We start from the raw sequence: 19,657 nt of genomic DNA, 5'->3' as shown, positions 1-19,657 counted from the left end.
AACCCGCGGCAGCAATTTCCTTCTCTCTCAAATTGCAAGGTCGCCGTTTCTGCATCGCGCCGGAACAAGCGTGTACGTGCCGACTAGAGTGTTCTAGACAACCGTATTCTAGCACACTCGTCTCAGCCACGCGGATAAAATGGCAGTGAAGCCTTCTCCTCTATTTTCTAGTCACATGTTGACCTTGCACGCTGCGGCAGCAGCGCAGAGGGAAGCAGCGGCGGAGGCACAGTCGGGCCAACGAAACTGCCACGCCCGCAAACGCTCGCTTCCCGATAACGGCAGAAAACGAAACTTCAGGGGGCGGCTAAAATAAGCTGGCGCCAGCACGGCGGCGGGCGCGCACGGAGATGTGCGCACGGAGTCAAAGGTGAGAGAGCTACGAGGGAGTTGAGAGGGAGGGCGAGGGGAGCCACCGAAGCGGCGGAGTTGACGCGTCCGCTTCCTTGCCGCCCTCCTCCCTCACCTTCGACGGTCTCCGCGCGCACCCGTGTGCCGGCGCCGCCTGCTCGCTCCCTGAAGCTTCGTTTTCTGTCGTTATCGGGAAGCGACCGTTAGCCGGCATGAGCAGTTTCGTGGCCCGCGCTTGCTATGCGCTTGCGCGCCGCGATATTTCACGACTCGCACCGTTCGTGCATCGTGCTATGGTGCACGAATACTTCAAAAATACGTCCTTTTAATTCGAACAATTTTGCGGGCCCCTTCGAGTTCGAATTATCGAGATTCGACAGTAGTTTTAATTGTTTTGATGATACGAATTTCGGCTAATACGAATATTTTTCGTGACCCTGTGAGATTCGTATCATCGAGCTTTTACTGTAACTAGTGACGCGGTTTGTTACTGATGCCACCTGCACACAGAAAGTGCTTCTACTGGCTGATGCAGATTTGAATCTCATCGCTGGCACACATTTTGCACACATTCTTGCAACAGCGAGCTGTGTATTTCTTTGTTCCATTGAAAATGTTAAGTTGTTGAATGTACCATCAAAATACTTGCCCCCCCCCCCCCCCCCTCCCTTCCCTCCGTGGAGCACAAGATGCTGTCGAATGCTCTGGCTTATATATCACACGGAAATTTGACCAGCGAAGTACTATTTCTGAAGCACACAGACCTCTCAATCGAATAGCACACAATATTTAATGGCTTCTTTTTTTATGATTTTGCTATGGACCAGTAGTTACAAGGATGGAGAGGCCAGTGTTGTGAAGACGATGACGACGATTGGAGGCTAGCGTGGGCTGTTGCTTTTTGGCCAAGCGCAGCGCATTCACTTGTAAATATACTACTATATAGCTTGTATATAGGCCCTTCTCGTCCCTATGCCGCACGTTCTGTTAATGCTGCCGCTGAATCTCCTGCACCAAACCGCCCCTATTCACGGTCGCCGTCGCTCCAACGCCGAAAATCTCGCTCGCCCCAGCCACATCGCTCATATTCCCCGACTCCCTATGGCCACTCCCCGCCGAAAACTAGACGATGCAGCGCCTCGAGGTGATGCTGGATTGCTCCCTATGCTGCCAAGTTCGTGTTGGCTTAGAAATCCTCAGCCCCTTTCCCTCGTCATCATTTGGGAACAAATTGGTAGCCATTGCAAGTGATTGAGCGACCCGCTACGCCATCACACGGGCTCTACCGACCAGTTGCGCCCCGAACATCACTGACTTTCTCTTACATGACATTATCTTGTGTCATGGCGCCCCGTGACAGCTGCTTACTGATCGTGGTTGTAACTTTTTGTCGAAAGTTATCGCTGACATTGTGCGTTCCTGCTCCACTCAACATAAGCTGACCACCTCATATCGTCTCCATCTGTCCATGTACGTTTCGAAGGACCACCATGACTGGGACATTGCCCTCCCTTACATCACATTTGCCCATAATTCTTCTCAGCACGACACCGCCGGATTTTCTCCATTTTATCTATTGTACGGTCGCGAACCGACCTTGCCAGTTGATATTGCACTTCCTCCTATGACCTCAACAAGCGAGTATGCGCGTGACGCCCTTGCTCTGGCCGACCATGCACGCCAGCTTGCCCGTACTCGACTGACGGCTTCGCAAACTGCTCAGCAGCGTCGCTAGAATGCCCGCCACTGTGACGCACAGTTTTCGCCTGGTACGCTCGTGCTCCTGTGGTCGCCTTGTTGTCATGTTAGCCTTTCAGAGAAGCTCCTTTCCCGATACACAGGGCCCTACAGCATGCCGCGGCAGGTGACGCCAGTGACATATGAAATTGCTCCCGTCAATTCTACGTCACCCTCTACTCGGTCATCCAGTGATGTCGTGCATGTCAGTAGGCTCGAGTCCCACTACACTGCTTCCGAGCCCGACATTTAGTTGCACTGGGACGGCGCTTTTACCGCCGGGGTTAGTGCTACGGACCAGTAGTTACGAGGACGAAGAGGCCAGTGTTGTGAAGACGAGGACGATGATTGGAGGCTAGCGCGGGCTGTTGCTTTGTGGCCAAGCAAAGCGCATTCACTTGTAAATATTATTCTATATAGCTTGTCGTCCACGTCTTCCCACGTAACAATATATTGATATTTCATCTACCCCATTCTTGGGCCATTGAGTATGTGCCATTGGCAGGGATGTGATTGCTGCTCCAAAGGCAAATCCTGCTATATCCTGCAACATTTTTGCTAATGTGTTCCAAAACTGTCCCAAAAGGTGTTTTCTGCTAGTGTGTAGAAGACGCGCCTCCATCCAGCAGCATTGCCAACGGTTGGCTTGCTCTGCTTGCTCTGCTGATCGCTAATGTCTTTCGAGACAGTGCCCCAAGCTGCCTCGCCATTCCTTGAACTCGTAGCATCCTTGAAGGACACCGTCAATAGATCTCTTATCACTAGTTTAAAAATAAAACTGATCTCTCGAGTGCGAGGTGTTTTAATATCACAAGCAACGCTATCCATCACACGCACTCGTCATGCATGTGCATGGAGGAAGGAAAAGGTGGGCGCCAGTGTAGCGTTTCTGTGTGTTTGATATGTGACAGCTCCAGCCACTGCTGAAGCTAAAAGGTGAGAGCAGGCAACTTTCTTAACGCTTTATGGAAAAGCGTTTCACTGCTACAGTGAAGCCATTGCACAATGCGACTTCAACGTGGCTGCTGCATGGTTGCGTAAGTGGCTATGTTATGGCTGAAAATTTGGTTAAGCACAACTTGTCATGCATTCTGCTGAGCCTGTTTTTCCTCGCTGTACTGCTGCTGGTGCCGTTTGCCGCTGGCATAGTAGCTAGCATTGCACGCTCCTAACGCTCTTCCATTGTCGAGTTCCTGTATTTTTGTCTCCATGTGAGCTTCTATAGTTCACACCATTCTCGCGCCGAGTCTCCTGCAAACAGAAAAGGCAACGTAGATATATTGCAGAGGTTTGTGGTCATACCATCATCGATATGCCATCCTGGTCATTCTATCATTGTCATTCCAGTTTCGTCATCATACCATTGGTCTTCATAGAGTCGTCATCCCATTGCCGTCATGCCATTGTCATCATGCATGGGATCCACATGTTTGAGTGCCGTAATTTTATGCTGAGCTAATTGTTTCACAGTAAAAATGCATCCAACTTGGTTGTGTGCTCAATGCAGTCGAACCTCGATATAACGAATTATCAGATATAATGAAGTAAATAAAAATTGTCCTCCCTCTATTACAGCGAAACAGATTTATGTTTAATTATGCATATTGGACCTAACGAAGCTATTTTTGTGTGAGATATGATGTCGCTATGATGTGGTTCGACTCTTCTTGCAAGTTGTTGCTAATCAAGAAGAAAATTCTTCACAAACACCTATGAGAGTTAGGCCTAAACTGATTGCCAGCATGTGGGATCTGCAAATTTTTTTACTTTTATGAGAGGCTTCCTCCTTCTGGAAGCTCTCTAGCTTTTCTCAAAGGCAATTTTCATGCTCTGAAATATGACTTTGGGTGCTCCAAAATCCCATTTTTCTTCTCCAAAACGTCCTCGGCCAATCACATCACATCACTGCACTGGGTCTGTGCCTCTGTTACACTTGAGGTATAGAAGCCTCAAGTGTGTTTAAATATGTATGTCTCGTACTACTCTCTGCATGCATGTCTCAGCATTCTTTCTTTGACAAACATCAAACATTGCCTCCATCCTCATGACATCGCTGCGTTGAAATTGGATAGTGTGCATCTGCGTTAACTGTTGTGTGCATTTTGACATAGCTTGTGAATGGTTTAGTGCATAAAGATAAACATTGTATCAGATTGCACGTTGCATAGGATGAAAATAGTAGACACTTGAATGAATCGCTTTTAGTTCTATAGCGTTTAATCAATCGCTTCAATGAAGTTTTGTTTGATATAGATTCCACCGTGTGTTGGATCTGCATAATTTCTTTATACTCGCACTGCTATGTTCACTACACTGTCCTGTACAATTACCACTGCCCATTCATGCAAGGCTGCGTGTTAGTCATTTCTGGCACTGGACTTTGCAGTAGGTTGCGGCCCTGGTGGTTGAGAGTCTGCATTTCACATTTCGTTTCCACTGATTCATGTTGGATCTTGGGTCATGACGTCTTCCACATTCTGTTTCAGGCCGTGGTAGCAGCAGCAGTAGTGAAAGGAACGTCGCTGCTGATGACCTGCAGACGCAGCGAACAAAAGGTAGCACCACCTCAAAATAAGGAATGAAAGCATGTACAAAAAACATTTTTTAAAAGTGAACAGTACGAAGGAAAGAGGAAGCAGACGTAATGCTGACTTGTAGACAGGTTTATCTTGCGACATAAACTCTGCATGAAGCAAAGAGAGGTGTGTGAGGTGTCCCCACACCTTGTGTCCCCACGCCTCCAACACTACATACAGGGTTCATTTGGCAAACCTGCTTGCATGGCATATGGCAGCTTTCAGGACATTTTTCACATTCTGTGGGATTTCTTGGGGAGCTGTCCTGCTATCCAGGCGAGCCTGGCCAAACTCGCACCCACCCGTAGGCCTGCAACACTTGACAAATGCCTCGTGGCATTTCTCAAGTGGCAGGTGACCGAAATACGTGAAGTATCCTAAGAATGCTAACACATTAAAATTAAACTATAACAGCAAACTATAGCGGGACCTCCAATCATGGAGGCACCTATTCATGGAGGCCAGGCTGGCAGCCTACACGGCGAAGACCTAGGAGGGAACATCCATACCAACGGTCGCTCCACTGTTAATACAAGTGATAAGGGAATATATTGACGGCAAGCAACAGACGAAAAACAGTATCACCGCTAACAGCTCGCGCCCCACCTCGATGATACTACCCCTCTACTGCTTGCTCCCTGTTCTTCTTCTTCATTACAATAATCCCAGCGGCCAAGAGGACCCATCCTGGCGACTCAAGGCGATGGAAGCATGAGAGGGTTGAATGTTGCTTGAGGCGGTTCATGTGAACCGTGTCGCGACCAAGACTGGCGCTTGTCCGAGGATGGATCGACCGGCTCAATAATATAAGTGACAGGAGACCGGCACTCGGTGACGCGGTATGGCCCGTGATACTTGGCAGCAACTTGGGAGTGAGGCCAAGAGATTGAAATAGTAGTCTGAGCCAAATGAGGGACCCAATGCAAAAACACTGTACATGCTGATCGTTGTTGCGGCGATCTTTCTGGAGGGCTTGGCTGTCGGATGTGAATGAGCGGGCCAGCTGGCGACACTCTTCTACATGCTGCGCGACGTTAGAAATTGGACTTAATTCGGAGGTGTCCGGGCGGTGTGGTAAAATTGCGTCAAGTGTGGAGGATGGATCACGGCTATATAAAATCAAAAATGGTGAGAAACCTGTTGTAGACTGTGTCGCGGTGTTATATGCATAAGTCATGAAGGGGAACAACGGTTTCGGCGCCAACAGCTCGGTGCCCTCGTGCCCTACATCGATGATGCTGCCCCTCTACTGCTTGCTCTCTGTTCTTCTTCATTGCACAAGATTCGATTTCTTTCAGAATGCTAATGCGCATGATTTCTTGTACTCGCAAAAAAAAAAAAGAAACGCTGCACATATTGCTTACACCAGCATGCATGGTTTTATGCTTTAATGTCACACTGCTGTATAAGACACACCGGTGGAAATTTTGGATAAAAACCGTGGCTATACACCAGAACACACGGTGCCCTGTTTGTTCCATAATCTTTACTTATGCCTTCTTGTCTCGGAACATTACCCCTATAATTTGCTGTTCTCTCACTCGATGCGTGGCCCTTAGCTTAAGTTCCTTTGTTATCCTCAAGTTCCAGCCTGGTGGGTTAGTACTGGCAGAAGGTACTGTTTGCATACCTCTCTTTTCAAGGATCATGGCAAACTCATGATTTCGAAGTGCCTACCAATGGACTCCAACTCACTCTTCTTATTCGCCTAGCTTTCCTTCTTGTGTTCCATGTTTCCTATGATTACTTGACGTAGATGAGCATACTACTGCACCGCTTGAGGAGGCTGACTGCCAATCAGGAACTTGTTTTCTTACCAGAAGTCAACTGTTGCCCTTATTCTATGCAAAATTGTCTTAGTGTATATGTTGTGCAATGCTGAATGAAAACTAATGGGCCTATAATTTATTTATTTATTTATTTATTTATTTATTTATTTATTTATTTATTTATTTATTTCAGTACTCTCAGGGCCAGAGGCATTACAGAGAGGAGGGGCATACAAAATCGGGGGCAGTTTCCTTAAATTTGTTTACTTCGGTGATGGCAGCGATGAAGGCAGGGAGATGGTTCAAGTCATTTCCAGATCGAGGAATAAATGGATTAATACAAAGGCTAGTTCGGCAGTGTGGTATTCCTACCTTGAAGTTGTGGTCAGTGCGTGAAGATATATAAGATGGAGAAAGGAGTACTAACTTATCTTTGAGAATAAGGTTGGCATAATAAATTCTATGAAAGAGACATAAGCGAAAATATTTACGGCACAGAGAAAGAACCGTATGACCAAGGGTTGATTTCACTGCAGATGCGCTTGCTGCTTGGCAGTAATTTGAAACAATAAAACGGGAGGTGCGGTTTTGGACAGACCCTAAAGTGTTAATTAAAGTGATCTGATTAGGATCCCAAATGTACATGCACATTCTAGTTTAGGTCTTATTAACATTCTATACAGATGAAGCTTAATGGTGCTGGTAGAAGCTATGAAATGGCGCCGTAAAAAACGGAGCGTGCTGTTAGCCTAGTTAGATATGTAGTTCACGTGCATTTTCCAGGACAGATTGTGTGTTATGTGAATGCCCAGGTATTTGTACGATGAGACAGGTGATAACGGACTGTTATTAAGAAGATACTGAGGGGTGTTATCATGAGGGCGGCTAGAAATACGCAGGTGTTTGCACTTAGTGGTGTTAAGCATCATGAGTTAGTCGCTGCACCATGAAGAAATTGCATTCAAGTCTGATTGCAAACATGCTTCATCACAGGGATTAAACGATAGAGCACGCAGTCATCTGCGAAAATTTTTATATGGGAGATAATGTTGTTAGGAAGATCATTAATGTAAACTAGAAATAAGAAAGCACCTAACACAGAACCTTGAGGTACCCCAGAAGTTACGGAAGCAAGAGGTGAGTCATAATCATTAACTGAAACATATTGGCTTCGGTTGGAAAGAAAACATGTAATCCAGCCTAGTACCTGATCGTCAATATTAAGAGCACCGTGTTTAATTAGTAGTAGATCATGAGAAGCAGTGTCAAATGCCTTAGCAAAGTCTATAAGAAAATGCAGTCCACAATAATGTTAGCATTTATAGCGAGAAATAAATCATTAGTGAAAGATAGGAGTTGTGTTTCACACGGAAAAGATTATCTGAAGCCATGTTGACATGAATTGAAAAAGTTGTTAGATTCAAGGAAGGTAACAAGTTGAGAATAAATAATGTGCTTAAAAAGTTTACAAGAAAAGCTGGTTATGAAATGGGCCGATAGTTAATTATTGAAGCGGTACTACCTCATTTATACAATGGAACCACCTTCCCTGCCTTCCAGTCTTGAGGGATGGAACAACTCTGTAATGACTATTCAAAGATTTCACGAAGAATCAATGACGAGCAGGTAGATGTTCTTTTCGAAACCTTCGTCATAATGCCGCCGATGCCTGAACAAGATGAAATCTTCTGTCTTTCAATTAAACATGCCACACCAATGGAATCAATGCTTATTGGATCCATGGGTAAAAAGTCAGATGTACAAGGATGAGGGAAACCACGAGGCAAGGTAGACGAAAAACATGAGGCAAAAAATTAATTCAACACTTTGCAGCAGTCACTCTGGCGTATTGGAGTGTTATCATTGCAAAGATCTACTGTATTAGGCTTATTCCCGCTAACCACATTCCAAAATTTCCTCCGGTTATCTCTAAGAAGGGACGGGAGCGTGTGCTGGTAGAAATCTTTTTTTGATTCAGGCAAAATTTGTTGCCGTGTTGGCGGTGGCGTTAGCGTGCCAGCGTTCGGCTGGTGTTGCCTTGGCCTGCCGGAATATTCTTTTTTTCTTGTTCAGCAAGTAGACGTTAAACCACAGAGCATGAGAGTTCTTCAGCTTCTTAACACCTGTCTCACAGAGTAATATTTTGTTGGCATCCTTTCAACTCTCTGCTGCATTTGGAGTCATGAGGCATTGTGTTTAAAAAGTCACAAACTTTCTGAGCTTGCGAACTACTCCCCGCCATCTTTTATCAGATTAATTGCTATTCTATATCTTCTTCTGCCACTTTTCCCCTGTACATAACTTGTAAAGTTCTAACTTCACTCATATTTACACATTTCTTTTCTGCAACAACGTTTAATTGTGGTTTTGTAGCTGTTCTGGGTACTCCACAGTTCAGTATAAAATTTCTCTGCTGCCCATATTGTATGATCGAAATTGCCAATGTTGTCCTGGTTTATTTTTGACTCCCCACTTCTTGTTTGTTCCAATGCCAGGTCTCCTTCTTGTCAGGAAAATCTCCCTGATGTGCTCGTAATAAGAAATTTATTTTCTCTGAACACTTCTTCCTTGTTGCTTGAAAGAATGGAAGCTTTTCATAGAGCATTTGTCAATTCAAGAACGGAAGGGGTTCAGTATCCTCCTTCCTTCCGCCCTTTCTCCTTGTTCACTTATTTTGAAATGTTTTGTCTTTCTGCAGGTTGGTGCACAGCCAACATGATGGCATGGATGTCCTTCCTGAAAGCAGCTGGCATAGTCCGCAAGATGGCAGTTGCGTACTCCAGGCTGCTGATGTTGCATGGTGTGAACCCAAGCAGCATGTGGCTCTGCACAGGCCAGGACATATTTCAGATGGGCATCAGTAATTTCCGTGACATCCACCTGATCCAAGAGCATGCTCATCAGCTCCATGCCTTGCACCGATCTTCAGTAATAGCTGTAAGTTGTGAGCATGTGCTAGCATGCCCCACACCTACCCCCAATCGATTTGGCTACAGCCAGCTGATATGTAAAGCTTATAGAGTTAATGCAAAGGCCGCAACGTGTGAGGGATGCTACGGAAAGGTTTGCCAGCTTGCTGACACGGCACAAAGATGAGATTTCAGGAGTCCTGAATTTCATAGAAATGAGGTAAATGTAGCGTCCCGGTGCACACACTTTGATGGAATTCTTGCCACTCGAAGTTTTCATGCAGAAGGACACTTGCAAACAACTTTTTTCCTCGGCTGACAATTTTTATAGTTTTTTGATAGATTTACCAGCCATACAGGCTCCAAGTACATGCTTAAAATGGCTGAAAACTTCGGTAAATCAAAACCGTGTCATGAAATTACTTTGTTAAATTGCGAGAAAAAGTACATGGTTTTCAATGGAACTAAGATCGAGAAATAAAAATTGTTTGTTATATCGTAAATTTAGTTAAATCAAGGTTTGTTATATTGAGGTTTGACTGTACAGTAAAAGCTCGTTAATTCACAACTTGTTCATTCGAAATTTTTGATAATTCGAAGTAGCTGCCACGGTCTGTCCAACAATGTATAGAAAGCAGTATGTGAGACATCCCGCTAATTGACACTGAAATCCACACCGCCACCGATAATTCAAACTCCGCGCCATCGTGGGTGGGGAGAGTGTTAGTGCACGGGAGCACGTTGGCGACGCTGGTTTCGCCACGCAGGTCATGCAGCTCTGCTCGAGCAGAGGCGGCGGTGTGCACTATAAAACGCGCTTCATTGACGTGCTTCATTGACGAGTTCAAAGTGGCGCGCAAGTTGGGGATCGTTCGGCGTATGCTCCAAAGAGAGCAGCCGACGGCGTGTGCATAGAAATTTAGAGGGGATGGCATTTTCGCTGGCATAGCGCAGACGGCATAGCGTGACTGGCCACAAGCAACGCTTGCCTGCGTTTATAAAGGCACGTTTAATGTCTGACGTTTTTAGCAACGCTGCTTGCGCTGCGCCAGCCGAAATACCGTCCCATTTAAACTTCGATGTGCGCGCCGTTGCCTGCCCTGCTCGGAGCATGCGCAGAACAATCCTCAACCCACACACCACTTTGAATGGCTGTCTACGACTGTCTGCGAAGTGGCGTGGGCACCTTTTTTATTCGTGCAGTGCATTGTGGGTCGGCGCAATCAGTACGAAGAACGTGCGTATGAAGCAAGAGCCACCTCTAAGTCTGACTGAGTTGGCCGCATCTGGTTACGTTGGCTGAGCCAGGGCATCGAACTACAGACATTCTAGCCTACATGACGTAGGGTGTGCGCGCGCATGTGCGCTACGTCGGACTATATACACGCCTTAACTGAGCGATTTTTTCTCAGACTTTCATTAGTTAGATTTTTGTATAATTCGAATTAACACGCTTTTACTGTATATGGTTGTTTTTTTTCACCTTAATGCATAAGTTGATACTCTTAAGTCAAGTCAACATTATGACCGGTACATCATTATATGTGGTATCGTTGACTGCACTGTATAACAATGAGCAGCCACGACACTGTGAACTTTTGTCTATGTTCTATTTTAAAATAAACCGCTTACTACAATGTTCCGATGCCGCATTACTGGTTATATGAAATAAATCTGGCTACTAGGGGTCTGCACTAAGAGGAATGGGAATGAAAAATCTCGGAAAAGAAAAAGAGAAGCAAGCTACTGCACCCACCTGCGTGTTGTCACGCCATGCACCTTGGTTGCATTGCCAGCCTCATGCGCCTCTCCCCCTTCTACCCCTCCAAAACAAGAGTCATCTGTGCCGATGGGGCAGCGACGAAGCTGGCCATTGGAGGAGTCAGTGCTGTTGACTTGCATTTCGACATTGGTGGAAGTGAGAAAGAGAGAGGAGACGGTGGGCTCACCTGCCCTTAACCTTAGCGCACACGTGCCCTCCTCTACCCTGGCCTTGGCTGTGCACAGTGGTCTGTGTGGCTGAGCGCATGCACGCGCCACATCGTGAAGGTAATCTGCGAGAAATGCAAAGGTCAAGCTGAGATGGCTGGTACCTTGATGTGTGCTGTGTTCCCGTGTGCCTAGCATTGGAGGTCACTTAATCTCAAATTTCCGAGAGGCAATGAAGTGAGAGCCAACACGAAGCGTTCGCTCCCTGTTGCGGCCCTCTTCATCATGCCAACATTGTAACAGTGAGTGTTCGTGATCATCAAAGGAGATTTGTTCATGTGCGCCTGTACACGCATTACACCATGCTCGTTAATTAGTAAGCAAATGCTTGCTGCAATTTATATGACTGATAAAACAATGAACTTTACTTTGTATAGTTGTTTAATACCTTGCTACCACTATCAATGCTTTGCCTTTCCAGCAACACTGCAACTTTTTCTTCTCCAAGGACTATGAATATATCTATCTTTTTACACTTTTGTTTTTCAGTTGTGGGTGCCATGTGTGATGGCTGCGGGCACTAAGCGCTGTCAACCATGGCGTCCAAGATTTATGCAACGTGCTAAACACTACACGCAAGTCTTTGACGTTGTGAGCCACGCTGATGCATTTCTCTCGCTGCGATCTGCACCACATGTGCCGGCGCTGATAATCTCACCATTATGGCCCGACCTTCTTGAGATAATTTGTTTATAAGTGCTTGCTGACACGATACTACAGTAGAATTTTGGTGATACAATCAAGCCTGATACAAATTTTGGGATGATATGAATTTTTCAAAAGTCCCGTCTGAAGTCCATTAGCTTGCACGTGCTTAATTTGGAATTTTGCAAACCCCTTCTTGCGCCGCAGCGGATAATATGAGCAATTCAGCCCTGGTGGGCCGGTAGCACCAGGCCATGGTGTAAGGTATATGCTCTTTAGGTGGGGACACTTCTCGGCTTCTTTGCGGGACGTGATCAACCAAATAAAGTAGCAATGGCGTGCATCCATCGGCCCTGGTGCCGCAACTTCAGTTGGAACGCAGGCGAGAGCTTGCATGGACAAGAAGTGCGCGCATAACACGACCAACCAGAGAATTGCGTCTGCACACGGCGTCGTGGCACCGTATCGACTCCGTCGAGGCGATGCCCTCTTCCTCATGCCCCTCACCACAGTGACCTATTTTCGTTTCGTACATCACTCAATTATTTCGGATTTCTCACGAAGCGCCGGTTGCTATACCAACGGGAGATAAAACCAATACAGTATAGGACAACTTATAACGTAACTGCTTATAGTGCAGGACAGGATATAATACGGTCTTTTCAGACTCCCGTTAATTTTCCCATAGCACTCATATGTATACGCGTATCACTTATAGTGCAGTTGTGGGACACGAAATACTGGTTACAGTGCAGCTGCCTGGAAGTTCGGCAGTCAACCTAGACGGCAAACGCTCGCCTCAAGCCACAAATACCGTATTTACTCGAATCTAACGCGCACTTTTTTTCCGATAAAACGGGTCCAAAAATTGCGTGCGCGTTAGAATCGAGTACGACCCTAAATCTGCGTTACCATATAGCCGTCGGCATTTCAAGATGGCCACCTCGCACGCGCATCAAGCCTAGCTACTCTCGAGCCTAGCTACCGTAGCTTCCTCCATGTGCTGCAGTACACGTGCTTAGGCAATAGTCTACTGTCTGTCTTCACGTTCTCTACGTCTGCTCTATCAGCATGAAGTACCGAGTTCATCATGATGCCCTATTTAAAAGGAAAGTGATCATGTGTGCGGAGACGTACGGAAATCGGGCTGCATCACAAGCGCTCGGAGAATCCAAAACTTGCGTTTGGGACTGGCGCAAACAGAAGGAGAGGATTTTCGCCAGCAAAGCAATGCGGAACGTTTTCAGTGGACCGAAGCAGGACGTAATCAGCGACGATCCACTTCGGTGATACGATCGCCTTGGCCCTATCTTGAAAGCAATCTGCGACGGGTAAAGTCCGCTGCGCACCGTGTTTTCGCCGCTTATAAGTCGCGTTGAAGCGAGAGGCATGATAGCATGAAGGTCAACTCGCTCGCCGCGCTTCGTCACTCGAGCGTTTTGACAGTTCGTTTCCGCGTTCAACGAGCGAGATGTGTTCATGTTTGCTTGTGCGCGCCTGACACCGCGTTTGTTAATTTATTTAATAAGCGAATACGGAACCTAGAGCACGGTGACAGTGACGGCAGAAATTCACCTGGAGTGTCCATTATCAGCAATAAAATAGTTGTTTTGGTTTTAGTGCGGTACCGTTTATAGTGCGGATATTCGCGACTCCGGCGACTTGCGTTATAGGCTGTCTACACTGTAAAACCTTTTCTGTCGAAGTTGCGTTGTCCCGCTGATAGGTATCCGCTGCCGTCACCGGGTCAATGGACGTGCGCCGTTTCTTTATCTGGTCGATCACGTCTCACGAGTGACCTCACCTAAAAAATACATATTTTGCACCAATAAAATTTTTAATTATTTATATTCATTCAAAAAATAGGTACACGAAAATTTTTCAATATTCGTTAGAGGAGATACAGCTATTCAGAACAAATTGAGTTTACTTCAGGCTGTGCAGGAGCAGACAAGGTTCTTGGCATTTGTTTTTATCGATTCTAAGGATACATGCAATTTTGGGATAATTTCTTGCTGCTGGCAAAATTTAAAGCTTAAAGTGTGCTCAGCCGCTGTACGTGTAAGCTTTGAGGAAAAGCTGGTCTCTCAGTAGTAAGGGGCATGGGTTTGCAGACAGCGAGGGTGCACTTGGAGTGCAACGAAAGCAGATGAAGGTGACAGCACCAAAGATTCCAACTGTAATAAGGATGCTCTTTCCAGGATCATAGGTCTAATGGGCCAATTCCTCAGCAGCGATGCCGTCCACACGGCCTCACTATACAAATGCCATATTTACGTGATTCTAATGCGCACCTAATTTTTGCATGTTCAAAATAAGAAAATAGAAGTCATGGCATGGGCTAGAAGGTGCTATTCTAAACGAGTATGAATGCATTACACATGTTTAATTGGAGTTATAATCAAAACACCTTTTTCATGAAATCATGTATAATGGAGTATACCTTGCATTATATTAGCACTTGCGCTATTATCCTTGCAAATGCAGTACTTTGACAACAGTGAGCCGGTCAGATGTCTCGCACTTAAGGAAAAGAATAGAAGGGGCTTGCTGCAAGAGAGCTGCACTGAGAATTCCTGTTTGCATGTGGCTCAAAACATAGGAAAAAGAAAGGACAATGTTCTTGCCAGTTCTTTCTGAACAACGGTCATAGAAAACGGTACAGCACTACTTCATTTTAATTAGGTGTGAGGGCTAATTTGTTACTTTTGCAGTGCCACCCCCAATCCTGAGCTTATTGCTTGACAGCAAATGCGATGAATGACGGCTGGCACAGGGTCAAATGTCTCCGAGTTTACTCGCATTTGATGCTGTATAAGAGGCTCAGGTTGGTGAGAACAGACAGCTAGTGGGCATTACTGCATTTTCAAATTTAACATGAGTCAAATACACAATCTTTTAGTGTAACTGCGTACTAATAAGCCTTTTTTGCTGTTGACGTTTATTGATGATTTAGTAAAAGAATGCCTGTTTACTAAGCCTCAAACTTGACTAATTGATAGAAAGCCTAATTACAGACATCAGAACATTTAGATCTTTGTTCAAACATTTCTTGGGCCCTAAAGGCCTGGCGTCCTCCTTGACCTATGACCTTTGACCTATGTGGGATGTGCAGAATTGGTTTGATTTGACTGATGAGATTTCTTGTTTTGAACTCTCATTGAGAGATGTGTTTATCTACTGAAAATGTCCTGTTACAGTGGCCTCTGTGTGTTCTTGCAAGTGTGCACTGTACAAACAATATTGCTCAACAGTATTTGCCCTATGTTTTTCCTTGCCAGGACAATTGGCTGGAAGGAGCAGGATACCCTGGCACATTCAATGAAGGTGAGTAGGTCCCACGCTTTTTGTGCCATAGCGTAAGTGAACAAGCAAGTGCCTGCACTATAGCATCGGTTGCCAAAGCTGTGGCAGTGGCCAGGATGTTATGTCAGGGAATTTATGAATGCTGATGTTCTGTGGTATGAATTAGGTATGGCTGCTTGAAAAAATGTCTATGCAAACAATCGTGTCGCTTTTAATACGCATTGCTATAGCCTAGTTGCTGCCATTGAAAGAAGCCAGTTATGTATAAAAACAACCACAGTATGAGCCAGCATGAGTCGTTGCTTTATGGCCAGTGCTGTGTGTTTGAAAATAGTCTCTACTGTGTTTTTCCATTTAACAGTACTGTCACAGAGAAATTGGGTGTTATGCCAAGGATGAAGTCGGTCTTCTACGAAAAATACAACTTTGCGGCTGTGGCAGCAACCTTATTTTATGTATAATTACCCAGCTTGTAAATAACTTGTGAATACACCTTTTTTCATAATATTTCATTGTTTCCATCCTGTAACAAAATGTAAGCACTAAACTGAATGACATTTCTCCCTGTGACATGTAAGCACTTTAGTAACAAAGTAAAGACTTTATGGAACAACAATTTCATGTAGTATATGCTGTGTTGGTTAAGCAGCTCTTGTCTACTACTACTCAGTACAAGGTCATTAGTGGGATTCACGACAGTGTCAGCCACATTATGTGAAGGCAGAGCACAAAAAATGTTCTTGTACCAAGACAATAGTAAATTGGGAGCTTTCCACAATTGCTTTCTTATAGAAGTAATTTTACCATTGTGTGCTTGACGATCTGTAAAGAAACATTTTTTTTTTTTTTTTGAGGGACTGCGAGGTTTGATATGTCTCGTACTGCAGCTGTATGCATTAACTGTTTCAGCATGTCACAGGTGCATACCTGCCAACTCTTCCGAATTTTCCGTAAAGTGTACGAATTTGGACCTATCTTACGATTTTACGAATGTCGGCTCAATTTTTACGGAAAAGTGGCTGTATTCGTGAAATATTTAAAAAAAATTCCTAATAAAGTCACACCGTTGCTGGTGGGCGGGGGCGCCACTTACATAGGGGCGCATAGAGATGGGGGTGTGCGCCATAACCTTTATTGTCTGCAGAGTAAGGACATTTTTCACTCTGTGACGTTGCCTTCGTCATCGGGTCGTTGGACGACCTGACGACGGCCGGAAGTCAATGGTTGTCGTTACTCTCAACATAGAGACCCACCTGTACATTAAGTGGCACCCCCACTTCGGGTCGATGCGGCAGGCACAGTTTCTGTATAGGAGGCTGTGGCTTGTCGTCTCGCCTGTCACCTTTGCTAGGCTTTTTTCGCGAGTATGACCTGTTTTGTGGGCCTCCCTTTTTTTTTTTTTTTTTTTGTGCGACGTGCTGCTTCATCGGGCGCAGTGTGACTCCGGCACTCCTGTGTTGCGTAGCCGTAGCGGCTGCGAAGTGTGATGGCGTGCTCGAAGCCTCGTCAGTACTAGACTCGATCAGTACTTCCAAGTGTGTTTGAAGTGCCCCTGCGGTCGCAAGTTTACGACTGTGAAAGTCCTGAGGTTGGCAGGTATGCAGGCGAAACATTGGGGGGGGGGGGGGGGCTTCATGCAACAAGCTGCAGGACACGAAATGACACATGGGTGGTAGGATGTATAACCTGTCCCATGCGGATATCGTTCTATTCCTTTTATTTCTCAGAATGCACATTTGGCCGGCAGCTATAGCACCTACTGCTAATGCCAGTAGATGACAACAGGTGAGATGTTGATACTACAGTTGAACCCGCTTTAACACTCTCAGATAGAACAATTTATCAGTTACAGCGACCACATTTCATTGCATTTATGATATTTCTACCCTTCCAATTGAAATTGCGTCCAGATACAGGGAAACCCCGTTGATACGTTCCTTGCTGTTTCGTTTTTTCTCCTGCTACATTGCATTTTTGATATCTTCACATCAATGGTACGAAACAATGCCAGCTACACGTTCGCATTCATTCTGCCCCCGTGGCCGATAGTGTTGCCCGCAGTGGGGCAACGCTATCATGAAAACCGCCTGCAGCGGGGAGCGAATGCTTCGCCTGCCTCTTCCTTCAACACGTCTCCAAAACTCGAGATTACACAACCTCGAGCATTAAACATGCACGAAGATGGCGCACGATGCCATGCCATCTCGGCTCGCCCAGTCATTGTATACGTGGCAGATTACCTCTAAACTGGGCACGCAAGCTACGTACCGTAAAACCCGTGTATAATACGAGGCTTTTTCTAAATTTTACCATGTAAAATTTCTGCCTCTTATTATATGTGGATCCCAAAATTTTCAGCGTAAAATTTGCAGTTTCGGGTTCGTTTTTGCTCACTGCTATCATCATCAAGACTCGTAGCGGAGTATGCATCATTTTGCGGTGGCGTCGGTAGGCTGCTGCTGCTCTCAACGGGCGCCATTTTGACCACGCTATGAATCGGCACGTTCACTAGTCTATCTCGCACGATGTCGAGACCGCGAAAGTAGTACCCAGCTGCCTTTAAAAAAAAAAGGTGTTTTAGCTGCTTAGGCCATCGGAAATTGCGCCGCAGGGCGTCACTTCGGCGTCACCGAGGGCAGCGTTCACGGCCCGGATGACATCCCAGTTGCAAAGTTGCAACGGCGGCAGATAAGCACATTTGGCCTTGGCAACACCGCCGTTTCGGTGGCAGTGGCTCCCCTCGCCATCCCTCTCAACTCCCTCGTAGCTCCCCCCACCTTCAACTGGCTCCGCGCACGCCCGCCGCCGCTCGCGTCGGCACGGCGCCGACTTAGCCCTTTCCCTGAAGTTTCGTTTTCTGCCGTTGTCGGGAAGTTGGCCGAGACGTCGGCTCGTACAAGTGTGTACCGGCGCGACGGTGAAACGGCGACCTTGCTAATTTGATAGTGAAATTGCCACCACGCGTTTTCTTTTTTTTTTTTTCTTTTTTCTTTTTCTTCGCGTGGCGTTGAGGGGTCTATCCTAAGCTTTTGCTCTATGGCGGTGTTGGAGCAATGCCGGTCGGAAGCGCCGCCGCGTGATTTGGAGCGCTGCTGAGGGCATTGTTGGTGCGCCGTATGTTCGAATTAACCGTCGCAAATGCTTTCGCGTTCGAATTACCGGGCGTTTTCGCCCATAGCAATACACATAACTTTGAGGGGACCACAGCGTCAGTTCGAATTAAGCGTGTTCGAATTAACGAGATTAGATTGTCAATGCTTTCTGTGGGTTTTCCTCGCTCAGCATTATATGCGGGTGAAAACTTTTTTTTTCGTTATTACTATCCCCAAATAACACATCGTATTATATGCGGGTGCGTATTATACGCGGGTTTTTACGGTATGTGCTCAGCCACGCTGACAGCCATGCGCAGCCATGGCCACGCTGGAAAAGGGGACGCATGCCAAGCTGTTCGCAAGCAGCTGCATGTAATTCAACGATTTGACCATCTGTGTTTGCAGAAATTTTCTTTTTTTGCCTTGTTATTCCTTCATAGTGGCAGTGAAATTTTGTTGTATTGAAATTGTGGGTAAGCATACTTCGTTATATTGAGGTTCAAAATGCATGGTGTTATATGGACAAAAAGTTATACCGTATTTACTCGCGTAATGAACGCACTCGCATAATGAATGCGCCCCCAACTTTAGTCGGCAAAATTTGGATATTTTTTTCTCCCGTGTAATGAACGCACCCTGAACTTGCCGCCGTGAAGTAGGTGAGACACAGTACGATTCAGCGTCCAATAAGCGTCCGGAGGGTAGGATTGTATCGGATGCCAAATTGCACCGTGTGTCTCCTACTTTTATTGCGATAGCAATCATATGGACACTCCATGGCGCATTTTTGCCGTCAGCGCCGACGATCGCGGCTCTATCTCCCGCGTTCGAGGGAGGAAAGCGGGAAGGAAACATGCGGTATTTCGTCGCGCACATCGCGCCGGTGGGAGAGGAGGGAGGGAGGCGGCAACTGCCCATTGCGCGGCCGCGTGCGTCCTCTCTTGAAAGCGATCTGCGTCGGGGGCTGAGTCTATAGGTGCGACGGCAGCTTATACCTTTGTGCGTGCTCTTATCACTGCTCAGTTTGCGTTGAAGCGATACACAGTAGGAAGGTCACTTCACTCGCTGTTGCTGCCGCGCTTCCTCACACCAGCATTTCCGCGGTCATCGTGTGCGATTGGTTCATGTTTGCCTGCACGCGCTGACACCATGCTGGTTAAATTACTTTGCAAGTTTATGCGGCCGATAAATCTACTATCCTTACTTCATATAGCTGTCTACACATTTTCTATCACAATCGATGGTTCGCCTTTTGGGTGACACTGCGACTTTATTAAACG

At 46.1% G+C, this 19,657-nt stretch overlaps 1 protein-coding gene across 1 annotated transcript in view; it reads left to right on the top strand.

Annotated features, from left to right (window-relative positions):
* Positions 1-19,657, top strand: part of LOC119450181 (uncharacterized) — a 59,515-nt gene that overhangs the window by 16,406 nt on the left and 23,452 nt on the right. Inside the window, exons 7-10 of the mRNA XM_049665692.1 lie at positions 4,575-4,643; positions 9,132-9,370; positions 11,821-11,922; positions 15,258-15,303. Coding sequence (XP_049521649.1) covers positions 4,575-4,643; positions 9,132-9,370; positions 11,821-11,922; positions 15,258-15,303 — 456 coding nt within the window. The remainder of the gene's footprint in view (positions 1-4,574; positions 4,644-9,131; positions 9,371-11,820; positions 11,923-15,257; positions 15,304-19,657) is intronic.

This window comes from Dermacentor silvarum, chromosome 4, assembly GCF_013339745.2.
Source record: "Dermacentor silvarum isolate Dsil-2018 chromosome 4, BIME_Dsil_1.4, whole genome shotgun sequence".
In the NCBI taxonomy this organism is placed as follows: domain Eukaryota; kingdom Metazoa; phylum Arthropoda; class Arachnida; order Ixodida; family Ixodidae; genus Dermacentor; species Dermacentor silvarum.
This window is presented reverse-complemented; position numbering and strand designations above follow the sequence as displayed.